Genomic DNA, 12,604 nt, shown 5'->3' with positions numbered 1-12,604 from the left:
AGAAGGGCAGAAGGTCGTCCCTCCAGAGCCTCCGGAAAGAAAGTGCAGGCACCTGGGCCCCAGCGAGGACTTCCTGTGGCCAGGCAGCCATTAGAGAAAGTGGGCACAGGGTGACCATGCACCTGGAGTACGGGGGAAGCACTGCCACAGCAGCCCCCACCCTGGCCCCTGGCTTCTTGAGGGCCCTGCAGCTGTGTCCCCAGGGTGCCACCAGAAGCCCCAGAATCTGCCCAGCTGAGCTTCACCAGCCACTCTGGTCATAGCAGATGCCGCCCTGCACCCATACCCCCAGGGTCAGTCCTCCCACCTGAGCCGGGACGGAGTGCAGGAGGACACAGCATGGGCACGAGCCAGAAGGCTGGACAGCCTTCCTTCCTACCCCCAGCGCGTCTCGGGGCTGAGCTCAGGTCCAGGTAGGCATGGGGCCCCACAGTCTCCTGGCACCCTGGGGAAGATCTTGAAGCATTCCTTGCCTCTGTGCTGCCTTGAGCAAGCTCCCAGAGCTGGGGCTGCAGGCCAGGCAGGCAGTGGAGGTGGGGCAGCAGGAAGCCCATCCCCCATCCCTCTGCTCACTGCTCCGACTCCCCAGGGCTCCATGCAGGCCACAGAGGTTTTATGGGGAGCCAGCAGGTGTAAATGGGAAGCCAAGAAGAGTGAAGAGAAGGCTTTTCAGTGGCCCTTGGCCTGGGCCTTGTAGCAGGCAGCCCTGTGGCTGGTCTGCTTTCTTCTGGGCTCTGGGAGGCCTTTCGAGTCCTGTAGATCACACAGCAGGGGAGGGGACCAGCTAAATATAACCAGGCTGCCTGTGGGCTAAGTAGGTTAGCACAGAGAAGGCCACGCAGACACATGGCCAGCGCCCCGTGCCGCCGCCTCTCCTGCCTGCCCAGGCTGACTGGTTTAGAGAGGCACCGCAGACACCGCAGGGAGCTAAAAGGCATCAGCGACGCCCCTGTCCAAATGATTCTGTGGTCTCTGGGCAGCCACTGGACAGCAGGTGGTCACACAGGGGCCGAGCCTGGTCTGAGCTGATGGAGGGCCAGGCAGTGTGGTGCTGAGTCATGTAAGGAGCCTATGGGACATGGAAGCGGAGTCAGTTGGCACAGTACTGTGAGCAGGTCAGCGTCCAGCCTTGGGCTCCGTGACTTGGGATGGGAAGGGCTGCCGGAAGCTGCCTTCCCCGCCTTCTGGGGTTACTGAGAAGGAGAAGCCAGTTCCAGGCTGAGCAGAAGCCCTGGAAAGGGCACTGGCGGGCAGGCCTGGAGACTGACATCACACCCGCTTCTCTTGCCACAGGGTCACCCGTTCATCATGCAGTTCAATGACGGAAATGCCACTGTGGTATCCATGTGGGTGTGCAGAGCCCTGGAGGAGAGGCGGAGCCAGCAGGGCCCCCCATGAGGTCTCCCAGGGAAGTCCAGAGCTACTTACCTGGGGACCCCCGCTGCGCCTGCCCACTGCCTGCACCAGAAGCACTTCGCTGGCCCAGCCCCACACTCGCCTTCCCCCTGCTGCGGCAGACCAGCCCTGCCTGGGCACCCTCCAGGGTGTAGCTCCTGCCTGGCAGTCCTCACTCGTCCTGAGCACCACTCCAGCAGGTTGGAGCAGGGCGGAGTGGGGCGGGGCTGCAGGTGGAGGTGCCCTGGCCCCACTCCCCTCTGTCCTCCTAACACTGCTCTGTAAAGGTCAGGCCCTGTGGGCAGCACTTATGGAATAAAGTTACTGCCTTGAAAGGCTCCCTGTGTGGCCAGAGTGTTCAATGCATCCAGTGGGCAGGCGGGTCTCCACGAGATGGGGACATCCATAACAGATCTGCCGCCCAGGCACCGCTGAGCTCCCCACAGGTGACAAGGCCCATAGCCCAGCCTGGTGGCAGACAAGAAGTGGGGTCTGTGACGCGGAGCAGCAGAACTCAAATCGCAGACCCACATAGGCCCCTTGAGGGTTTGTCTTGTGTGGTCAGTCGGGGACCACAGACCAGCAGTGACACCAGCCCACTGACCTGAGCCTCGAAGAGAGGCCCTGGTCCATTCCACTGCACAGCCGGCCTCCAGCTCCCCTCCACCACTGCCCCACGCCTGCCAGACCTCTCCCAGCGGCCTCAGCTGTGTCCATTCACCCCCCAGCATCCCCAGGTGAGTGTGGCCCCCACGGCACACCTCTAAGTGGTCTCAGCCCCACAGCCTTGTCCCATGAGCAGCGTCTCCCTGCTACCAGGGCCCACCCCTCAGTGCCTTGGAGGGAACCAGGCCCTCATGCCTGCTAGGCCGCTGTGTGGCACCTCCACCCCCTTCTCAACCACACCAAGCCCACCAGCTCAGCTGCTACCTTCCTTTTCAGTGGAGAATGGGTCCACCCTGCTCCACGATGGCCATGACCCCTCACCAGGCTGCAGCCTCCCCCTACAGTAGCTAGGAGGAGTCTGTTCAGGTGAAAGGCAGATCCAAGCCAGGCACAGTGGTGTATCTCCGTCACCCCAGCACCTGGAGGCTGAGGCAGGAGGACTGCAAGTCCAACCCCAGGAGTACCCACAGGACTCACCCAGCCACACTGGAAAAGCGCAGCCACCCACCCCTGCGCTGGGACTTGGGGCCCCCTGCGCACCGTCTTCCTGCTGTGTGACAAGCCACTTGTTTACCCCCCATTGTATCTGTAATGCATTAGGAGAGAAGCTGCACGAGAGCAGACACCAGGCATGGGGGGCACCATCTATGTGTGATGGCCCAGTGGCCCCTGCGGTGGAGCTGTCCTTCCCCCTGTGCCCAGCCCAGTGCCGTGGGAAGGACCGCCCTTCCGTGAGGCTTTGCTTGGCATTGCCACACGCTTCACACAGCACCAGGCTCCCAAGCACCTGCCATTTCTCTGGACCAGAAGCGGAGTCAGCGGAGGCCCAGGCCCACAGGCCACACTCAGCACATGTGGTGTTGAAGGAAGAGGCCCAGCCCTCCACAGCGTGAGCCAGCAGGCGCAGTGTGTGTCTCTGCTTGGAGAACGAGACAGTTTCACGTCCTGGAAACGGAGAAGGTGCAGGTCCCCTAGATCAGGCTCCTGCTCAGGACTTAAGTCTCCTTCATTCTGGCCCCAGTCCCAGCAGGTAGGTGGCATTGTTATTCTGCCTAGTTTACAGAGCAGGAAAGGGACACAGAGGCAGAATGACCTCTTGATCTATGCCCAAGTGCCGTAGCCAGGTAGCCATAGCATTCTGCAGTCTTGGACCTGTGTCCAGCCCCCTGCCTGGGAGGTCCACACCTTCGAATGCCACACAGTTCTGGTCACAACCTGCGGGGCTCCTGGGGCCTCTGGTGCCCACCCCCTTCTCACCCCACACGGCCAACCCCATCAGCCTGCAAGCTCTCCACTGGCCTGAAGCAGAAAGAGGGCCAGGCGCCCCAGGCAGCTCCTGCACAGAGCACTCTAGCTGGTGGCAGGGCCCCTTCAGCCTACTGTGCAACTGGACCCCAAGGCCAAGCTGCTCAGGCACTAGGAAGTCACAGGGCACAGGCCCAGAGCCAGTGGGCAGGAACAGGTTCTCCCATGCCTGGGCTAGAATGCTGCTACACCCCATCACGTAGGCTCCATGGTGAGGACAATGGCTGAGGCTTATGTCTGTCCCCACCCAGGACCTGGCCCAGGTCAGGGCACCAGAGTTCTGAAGGGGCAGGGGACAGGGAATGTGGCCTTCAGAGCAGAACAGCCTCCGGACCCCATGTCACTGCCTATGGCATCAGTGACACTCTCCCAGGTGTGGCTCCCGCCACTCACATGCACAGGCCAGAGTGAGAAGAGCAGGGGAGCTCCCTTAATACTCAGGCCAATTCGGCCTAGTGGTACAGACCTGCAATCCCAGCACTCTGGAAGGCTGAGGCAGGAGGATCCCAAGATTAAGCATAGCCTGGGTGATTGAATGGTTTAGCAAGACCCTGTCTCAAAATATTTTTTAAAAAAGGACTAGTGCAAATGCCCTAAGGTTAATGCCTAGTACCACCAAAAAAAAAAAAAAAAAAAAAAAAAATAGGCCACTGGCCCTTTTTCCTTCTGTCTTTGTTTTCATTGTCTGGAAAATATATACCCCATGGTTCAGGATCCTCCAAGAAGGCTAGACAGAAAGAGGGGAAAACTAGGACCCTCACTGCAGGTGCTGTCCCAGGGCACAGCTTGGATGGGGTGCCCTGCCACTGACCAGGGGCCTGGAGTCTTGTGCAGGCCATTCAGACCTGGACCTTTGTGGGGAGACATAAGCGTCTGGGTCTCAGCACAAGCGAGCTGACAGAGTACGAGCTCAGGATAGTGCTAGGTATGCAGGCTGGTGTCCCCAGACCCTGCATCACACCACAGGGTAATGGGGGACCCAGGGAGAGCCCTGATGCCATCTCAAAGATGTCACTGGTGGGGCTGGGGATTTAGCTCAGCAGCATAAGCGCCTGCCTTGCAAGCAGGCAGTCGTGAGTTCGATCCCTGGTACTGATAAAAAGGAAAAAAAAAAAAAAGATGTCACTGGCTACTGCCCAGATTCCCACCTCAGGGCTCAGCCTATAGCTAAGCCCAGCCCCTTGAGTATAGGAGCCTGTGTCCCCAGTCACAGTGACAGCAGTAGGAAAGGTGGGTGAAAGGGGTGCGGGAGGAGAGTAAAGGCCCCATATCCCAGCACAGGGAGGGACAGAGCCAGGACAACAGGGACGGGCTGAGCCACTGAGAGGATGCTATCACGGGACAGGGGAAGCCAGCAGAGCCCGGGCCTCGTAATGACAAATTTTCTGCTGAACAACCACAAATATTCACCGTGACTTTGGACGGAGTCGGTAAAGAGACTTGGCCTCCTCCCTTGGCGGTGTCATTTGTCTTATTTTGAAGGCGCAGAGATTGCAGGCGCCAGCTCAGAGACCAAAGTTTGTCTTAATTGCTGCAGCACGGCCACCTCTCTGGCAGATAACAGCACAATGACCCAGTCGATGGGGCCGAGCCCTCCAGGTCCTCCTTCTAAAGTGAGACAAATGTCCCTCCTCTGAGCCCAACAGTCCATTGGCAGCTCCGTCACTTACTTAGCTCCCTAACGGTTTGTATTCACTTGCAAGGGATAAAAACTCTCTCCTTGCCCACAGACTTAGTTAAAAATAGCCAGTCAGACTGTGGCCCTGGGCCTGCCTGGGAATCCTCTGTGTCTGTCTGTCTGTCTGTCTGTCTGTCTGTCTCTCTCTCTCTCTGTCTCTCTCTCAAATGATGCAGGTAGCAGGCCAGAAGTTGTAAGCAAACACCAGTGGCCGCACTGCAGGCAATTCTCCGACCTCAGCCTCCTGGCTGCTGGGAGTACAAGCATGCTCAGCGTGCTCTCATGTGGTCCTTCCAGCACCCGCTCTACAGGCCAGGACAGAGCAGCCCCCCACCCACCCTCCATGTGCCCGCCACAAACCCGACACTCTGCTCCCTCTCTGCCTCTGAAGCCGGTGAGCCTGCAACTCCTCTCCCGCCATCCTCTGCCTCCTGCCCGAATCCTGCCAGTCCTCCAGGCCTCAAGGGGGATGCAGTTCCTCTGGGGAGCCCGCCTGACCTGGCCTCCCTTGGGTACAGGAGCCCAGCCTAGGTGCTCCCCAGCACTGTTGCACCTTGCTGCAGCCCTTCTGCTCTCCTTGCCCATCCATCCAAAGCAGGAGCTGAGGGCAGGGGCTCCGGATAGCTGCAGCGGGGAGGGCAGAAGCGCCAGAGTTTTGGCCACATCAGTCACTGTACCTCACACCTCCAGCCGTCTGGGAAGAGACGCTTCAGTTTGTTTGTTTTGAGACAGGGTCTCACTGTGCGGTCCAGGCTGCCCTCAAACTCACGGCAGTCCCCTGCCTCAGCCTCCTGGCTGCCGGGAGTACAAGCATGCTCTACCAACCCTGACCAAACGCTGGAGTGTGGACACTGACAGTTCTTTCATTTCTCTCTGCTAGTCTGCTTTGTTTCAAATGTAACACAATGACCATGTATCCTTTTGTAATAAAATGTTTTTTAAAAAATTTAAGCCAGCCATGATGGCATATGGCTGTAATCTCAGCACTTGGAAGGCTGAGGCCAGAGGGTCACAAGTTTGAGGCCAGCCTGGGCTGTACATAGTAAGACTCTGCCTCAGAAACACCTAAAATAAATAAATCTCTCTCTGAGTCACACTCACTCAGCAAGGCAGTGTGAGAGGCAGGATTCAGGGGAATTTCTGACCCCAAATCTTCTGTCCACAGCCTCCTGGGTCCCTTTTCGCCAGTCCTGTGGGGAGACAACAGAAGAGACCCACAAAGAATGTGGACTTGGAGTCAAACCAATGTGACTCTGAGGCTTGCTCAAGTGGCTCTCTGTGTGACTCTGGGCAGGATGCCTCAGTTTCCCCAGTGGAGGCAATGCCAGCTTTGGAAGCTGCTGTTGGGATGATTCACGTCTCACAGTGCCTGGCACTGGCATCAATGAAGCAGAAAGTTGACCCACTCCCACCTTCAGTTTCGTCCCTCTCTGGCCCCCCGAGCCTGCCTTATTTCTTCAGAGCAGCTGGTCACCCCTGATATCAGTGAGACCTTTCCTGTCTGCCTCCCTGCTGCTGTGACACTGGGAGGGCAAGGCCTTGCTTGCTTCCATCCCGCCTGTGTACCCAGCTCCTGGCACATGATGAGCCAGCAGTGGCAGCTACACCAGCCCCGGGCACCACTGGGCACCTGCCTGCTCAGCGGACACCCCAGCAGGACAGGAACTGTCGGCTCTCTGGGAAAAGCGAAGGCAGTCATTTCTGCAGACCAGCAGCCAGCGCTACCAAGCAACGTGATGGCCAGAAGAATCAACAAATGGTCCTGAGGCATAAGAGTAAGTCTCATATCAAAGCCTTTTTAGACAACCCGGAATTATAAAATAAATCTGACATCATCAAAATTAAAAAACATGACCTTCAAGGGATACCGTTGAAAAAAATTTAGTGAAAAGACAACTCATGCTGGGGATTTAGCTCAGCAGCATAAGCACCTGCCTGGCAAGCATGAGGTTGTAAGTTCGATCCCTGGTACAAAAAAAAAAAAAAAAGAAAGAAAGAAAAAACTCATAAAGTGGGAGAGATATTTATAACCTTGTATCCAATAAAGGACTTAGAGCCAGAATATTTAAAGAACTCCTACAACACAGAAATACAAATGCCCCAATGAAAAACAGGCAAATTGTGTGAGTAGATATTTTTATATAAGATTTGCAAATGGCTGATAAGTACATGGGAAGGTGTTCAATGTCATTTTATCAGGGAAATGCAAGCCAGAACCACAAGATCCTCTCTCACACCCACTGGTATAGCTACAGAAAAAAGACAGACAATAATAAGTGTTGGTGAGGATGTGGAGAAATCAACCTTTTTACACTGCTGGTGAGAATATAGAATGACCCCACACTCTGTGGACACTTTGACGGCTCCTTTAAAAGGCACGCCAGAGGGTGACAGTATGGCTAGTGGTTCCACACCTAGGTGCGTACCCAAGAAAAATAAAACCACACAGACACCCGAAAGCATGCACACCAACGTGCACAGCAGCATCTCGGGTCGTAGCCAATAAGATGAGAACAACTCAGACACCCATCAGCACAGCAAAGCGTGGTCTGTCCCCACAGTGGAACGCTATTCGGCAATAAAACTGAATGAGATTCTCATGTGTGCTCTGACAGCAGTAACCATGAGAGCATCACCGTAAGGGAGAAAGGCCAGTCATCAGAGGGCAAGAACTGTATGATTTTAGTCTTAAGAAATGCCCAGCAGGGGCTGGGGATTGGGCTTAGCAGCATAAGCGCCTGCCTTGCAAGTATGTGGTCGTGAGTTCAATCTGTGGTACCGATAAAAAAGAAAAAGACAAAAAAAAAAAGAAAGAAAGAAATGCCCAGGATGAGGAAATCGGTAGGAAGTAGATGAGTGGTTGCCCAGGACCAGACAGTTGTAGGAAAATGAGGAGTGATAGCTCATAATGACAGGGTTTCCCTTTGGGATGATGAAAACACCCCAATATTGATACACTCTGTGCACAAGAAATCACTGGCTCACGTAAGCATCCTGGTGGAAGAGGTGTGTACCACGGAAGACACATCTCCGTTACGGTCACCAGCAGTAGCGCTGGACTCAGGCACCTGTGGAGAGTTGATGGCCTGAACCCCAGCCCTTCTTCCAGTGATGTGGTGTCCCGTGGTCTGCCCAACACCCCAAAACCTGAGCACAGCACTACCAGGCCTGTCCCGGCTGCCAGGCCAAATGCCGCCAGCATTCAAAGTGACCCAAGGTGCCAAGCACCTGCTCCTTGCGGTGCACCCCATGCAGGCCTGGGACTAGGAGAGGACTTTCAGGTTCCTGAGAGCCTGCACCCCCTTACATGTTGCACCCCACTTGTCTTGAGTCCCAGCTCCAGCAGTGAAGCCGCACACCCTGCCCCTCACTGAACCCATGCAGCGTCCCCTCCAGGCCAGAGGACCACACTCCAGAGCGGGTTTGGAGGGTTTGGAGACAAACAGCGGGTCTGGCTGACTCCTGACTGCCTTCTTCCCAGCCGCACCCCTGTCTTGCTGGAGGAGCCCAGGGAAGAGAGCCTTTGGTGACCAGTGAAAGCTCTGCGAGCCTGCAGCAGCTCCCTTGACTGGAGTGCCTTGCCTGAGGCTGAGTGGATGGTGCAAGTCCCGAGACCCAGACATCACCTGGGAGCCTAGAAGCTGAGATTCAGATTGGCCACTAGGCCCCAGGACAGTGGTGACCTGGCTGGGCCTCACTGCCCTGACACTCAAATGCTGCTCACTCATGCATTCAACAAACATGTCGAGTCCCTGCTATGTGCTAGGCTCTGTTTTAAGGTGTTAACAGCAAATGACAAATTCCAGCATGAGAGACAGAAAACACATGGGTGACGGGAAACAACCCACAAACAATGCAATGCTGAAACGAAAACCACCACCAAGTCGAGAGGGATGGGCAGCCGGGTGCCGGATAGAGGGGGCCTGCGCTGGATCCAGGACAGGAGGACTCAGGATCACAGCACTGGGAACGGCTGGGGGGGGGGCCTGCAATGTGGGCAGAAGCCTCTGGTGACACTGACTCTTTTTTGCTTTGCTCCTGAGGCTGGTGAGAAACTTCCAAGTACCCACAGTCTGCCCGCTGCCCTAGAAGCGGCTACAGCAAAGAGCGCCGGGCAGTCCGGCTGGAGACTGGCAGAGGGGGCTGCCGACCACTGACCATTCTCCAGGGCCTCTGCGTGACCCTGGGGCATCTCCCCCGGGGCAGGGCGGGCAAGGCTGGTCCTCCCTTCCCTCCTCGGTGCTCCCAGTCTAACTGGTGTCGCCACCTGCTCAGAGCCCCTCAGTACCGACAGCAGGAACCAGACCTCCAGACCTAGGCCTGCTGCCCAAGCCCTGCACCCCAATCCCGGGCAAAGCCCCCAAGCCTCACCCCTCCACCGCGCCCTAGAAGCCAGACGCTCACAGGCCAGGTCTGGGGACCCTCTGTGGATCCTTCACTCCCTAGGCGCTGCCCCCTGTGCCCATCCTACAGATGCAGACCCTGAGAACAAGTCACGGTCTGAGGGCGCTCAGCCCACAGAGGCTGAGCCTGCCTCTTCCTTCAGGCGTGGTCTCACCTCTGATCCCTCTGGTGCTTCCTCTGGGGCCGGGACTCGGACCCCTCGATATGCAGCCAGGCTCCCTCCAGCCTCCATCCACCCCACGAGCGGGAGCTAGGCTGGCGCGGCTCGGGGCCTCTGCGCCCCTCACAGGCCCCTCCCCCTCGGCTTCACTGAGCAGACCCCACCCCGCCGCCTCTGCTTCCTTGGGTCGCGGTCTATCTGGCCGTCGGATTATTATCCAGATATTAAGTAAACAATAAATTAGCAAAACTACAAGAAAATTTTACAGCCCTTTGCATTTGGCAATCATTGAGTGTTAATTAGAATTTCATTACAATTAAAACCCTGCCTAAACAGGGCCTGCGCGCCTTAATTACATCTGATTTTTAATTCAGAATACGTGTTTACACAGTAAGCGCTACGTACCCCATGATTATCCCCAATCCTCTTTATACTGTACTAATTATGTAAATTAAAGCTAATTAACTGACGAAAACTGCCGTTAATTCAACTGGTAAAAGATATGTGCTTGCGGTGGAGGCGCGGCCATCGGCTCCAACCCAAGCCGTAGCCCGATGGGCGCCGAGGCCGGACAGTGTGGGCGCGGCTCCCGCCACTCCGAAGCAGGAAGACCCGGTGGGGGGCTGCAGGAGCGCCCCAGAAGCGCCCGGGGTCTCCAGTCCAGATCTCCGCCCCTGGGCGCCACTGGACAGCAGATAAAAGCTACAAAATCGCCACTAAGGCGGAGTCAGCGAGGGCAAGAGGGCGACTCTCGCGGGTTCCCGCGCCCTGGACGGGCTGTCTGGGCCGGGCCGCACCGAGAAACTCATGCGCACCCCGGTTCAAGTCCCAGCTCTGCCACCCCCGACATCTTGAACCTGAGCCAGCGGCCTGGCTGGCCAAGGCCCCTTCCTGCACCGGAGTCAGGAGCGCGGGGCAGGAACCACGCGCTGCCCACCTGCGCTGCCCAGCTCGCCACGCTGGGCCCTTTCTGCAGCGAGCAGGCACACCTAGGGTTGGGGTCCACCCCCGTGTCTTACCGACTGAAGGACTCGGGGGGTGGCTGCACTGCTTGACCCTTAGCTTCCTACCTGTAAGAGGGAATAAGTGTCCCCAGGTCATTATCACCAGTCCGTTGGCCCATGTGAAAACTGGTTCTGCTCGGAGCCAAATGACGTTTCTAGTAAGAATTGAGCCCCAGTTCCACTCCCGATGACAGCCCCACCCTCGACACCAGCACCAAGCAGTGGGGGACCCAAGCCTCTGTCCCCGCCTCTTCTTGTCTTTGTCCAAGTCCAGGGAGGCCCTGGGCACCCGCGCGCTGTGGTCCGCAGGGCCCGCTGGTGGGGAGCTGTCCGCAGCTCGGTGCTGAACCGGAAACAGAGGCGGCCCGTGCGCCCCAGGGGCGGTTGTCCAGGGTGGCAGTCACCCTTCATAAGGGAGGCCGGGGGAGTGCGCGTCCAGGCTGCCAGGGCCGCCCCAGGCCAGCCCCGGGAGCTCAATCAGACCTTGCAGGACAATGGAGGCCCAACAGGCAGGGCCCCGCACGGGACACTGCGCGCGTGCTCTCTGCTCCCACCTCGCCACCCGAGGGGAGATCACGATCGTTGTCACCACCAGGTCGAATTCTGAGATTCCTTTTCAGAAGATCATTAGGAGGCTAAGGATAATTACCAAGTAGGATTGTAATTATGGGGCGAGGGAACCCGGGCCAAGGCGGGGGCAGGAACTGGAGGTGATACTTTGGCTGGGAAGCAAAAAGGTTCCCGTTACCCTCCCCTGGAGGGGTGGGAACTAACAGCTGCAGAGCTGGCCCGGAGCAAAGGCCACGGCTGGAAAAGAGGCCCCGCACGGAGGGCCAGGGCGGAGATAGGAGAGGGGCTGGGCGGGCTCCGGGGTGCGGAGTGGAAGGTAGGGCGCGCGGGAGGCACTCGGGGAGGGAAGGAAGAAGGAAGAACCGAGCTAGAGGAGACCACGGAGCACTACAACTTTGGAGAGGTCCTCGGGGTGTCAGGAGACACGCGGGGGTGGAGGTGCACCCTCCCATGCTAGGGCTGAGCAATCATTCGCTCCTAGGACCTTCCCTGGGGTCACCGCGAGCCAGGAGAGAAGGGCAGAGGAGGTGGGAGAAGGGAGAGAACCCAGGGGAGCTGGGCCGCAGTGGGGAGAGGGGGCCCAGCTCCCGGTGAAAGAAGGAAACGAGGGGGCTGGGAGGAGCGACCCCAGCCGCCACCCGCGGAAGATTTATGGCGCTGCGCGCCCGGGTTCCAAGGACGGGCTGTGCTCGCCTCGCTGCTCCCGCAGTCGCTCGCTGTGGCCGCTGAGCTCTCTGCCCGGGCGGCCCGCCGCGCCCCGGGGCCATCCCTGCCATTATTAACTTCTGTTTGATTAGGGTAATTGTTCAAACTTGGGCTGGACAGTATGATTAATTACAGTTTAATTAACGTGTCCATTAAGGACATTTAATGCCAAGGGGGCAGGCAGGGGGGTGGAAGCGGCGAGGGGGCGCCCAAGTGCGGGGGGCGGGGTTGGGGGCGCGACTTCCAACTCGAATGAAGTGGAGACTGAGATTTACAGAGAAAAAGAAGCCGAGGACCCAAGGAGGGACAGAGAGAAGGGCAGAGAGTAGGGCGGGGTGCGGAGGAGGGGAGCTTTGGGAAGACAGAAGGTGCCACCGCCCCTGGACGCCGCACCCCACCCACACCGCCGGATAACTGAATCACAACGTTAACTAAGCAGTTGACCTCAGGTCTTGTCCAGAGTACACAGGCTCCTGCCTGATGGCCAGGACGAGGAAGGACATTCTAGGCCGGGAAGAGTAGGGGTAGCAACCCGGTTCCCCGTCCTCTGTCCAGGAGCTCAGAGTGGCCCTCAGCCTAGAGCTCTCCAGGGAGCTGTGGGGAAGGCGAATCTGCCCTTTCCCGGCTGCTTTCTCCAGTTCCCTGCGCCCCAGACCCCGTTCCCGGCGCTGGTGACCCTATTGGCTCCCTAGGACCACGCGCGGATCCGCTGCCCAG

General features: G+C 57.9%; 1 protein-coding gene across 12 annotated transcripts in view; it reads left to right on the top strand.

The window, feature by feature from the left end:
• Map2k5 (mitogen-activated protein kinase kinase 5) overlaps positions 1–1,733 on the top strand; it is a 246,249-nt gene extending 244,516 nt beyond the window's left edge. For 8 of the 12 annotated variants that reach the window (XM_003480203.5, XM_003480202.5, XM_063257806.1 and 5 more), the window contains one exon: positions 1,294–1,733. In XM_003480203.5, coding sequence (XP_003480251.1) covers positions 1,294–1,398 — 105 coding nt within the window. In that variant the 3' untranslated portion in view covers positions 1,399–1,733. Of the gene's footprint in view, positions 1–292; positions 414–1,293 lie in introns of those variants that run through there. The other 4 variants (XM_063257801.1, XM_063257804.1, XM_063257802.1 and 1 more) reach the window with 2 other exon arrangements.
• The last annotated feature ends 10,871 nt before the right edge of the window (positions 1,734–12,604 follow it).

Source organism: Cavia porcellus, unplaced genomic scaffold (assembly GCF_034190915.1).
Source record: "Cavia porcellus strain 051 isolate PalLab524CR breed Dunkin Hartley unplaced genomic scaffold, mCavPor4.1 scaffold_10, whole genome shotgun sequence".
NCBI lineage: Eukaryota > Metazoa > Chordata > Mammalia > Rodentia > Caviidae > Cavia > Cavia porcellus.
The sequence above is the reverse complement of the archived record's forward strand: the minus strand, read 5'-3'. Positions and strand labels throughout refer to the sequence as shown.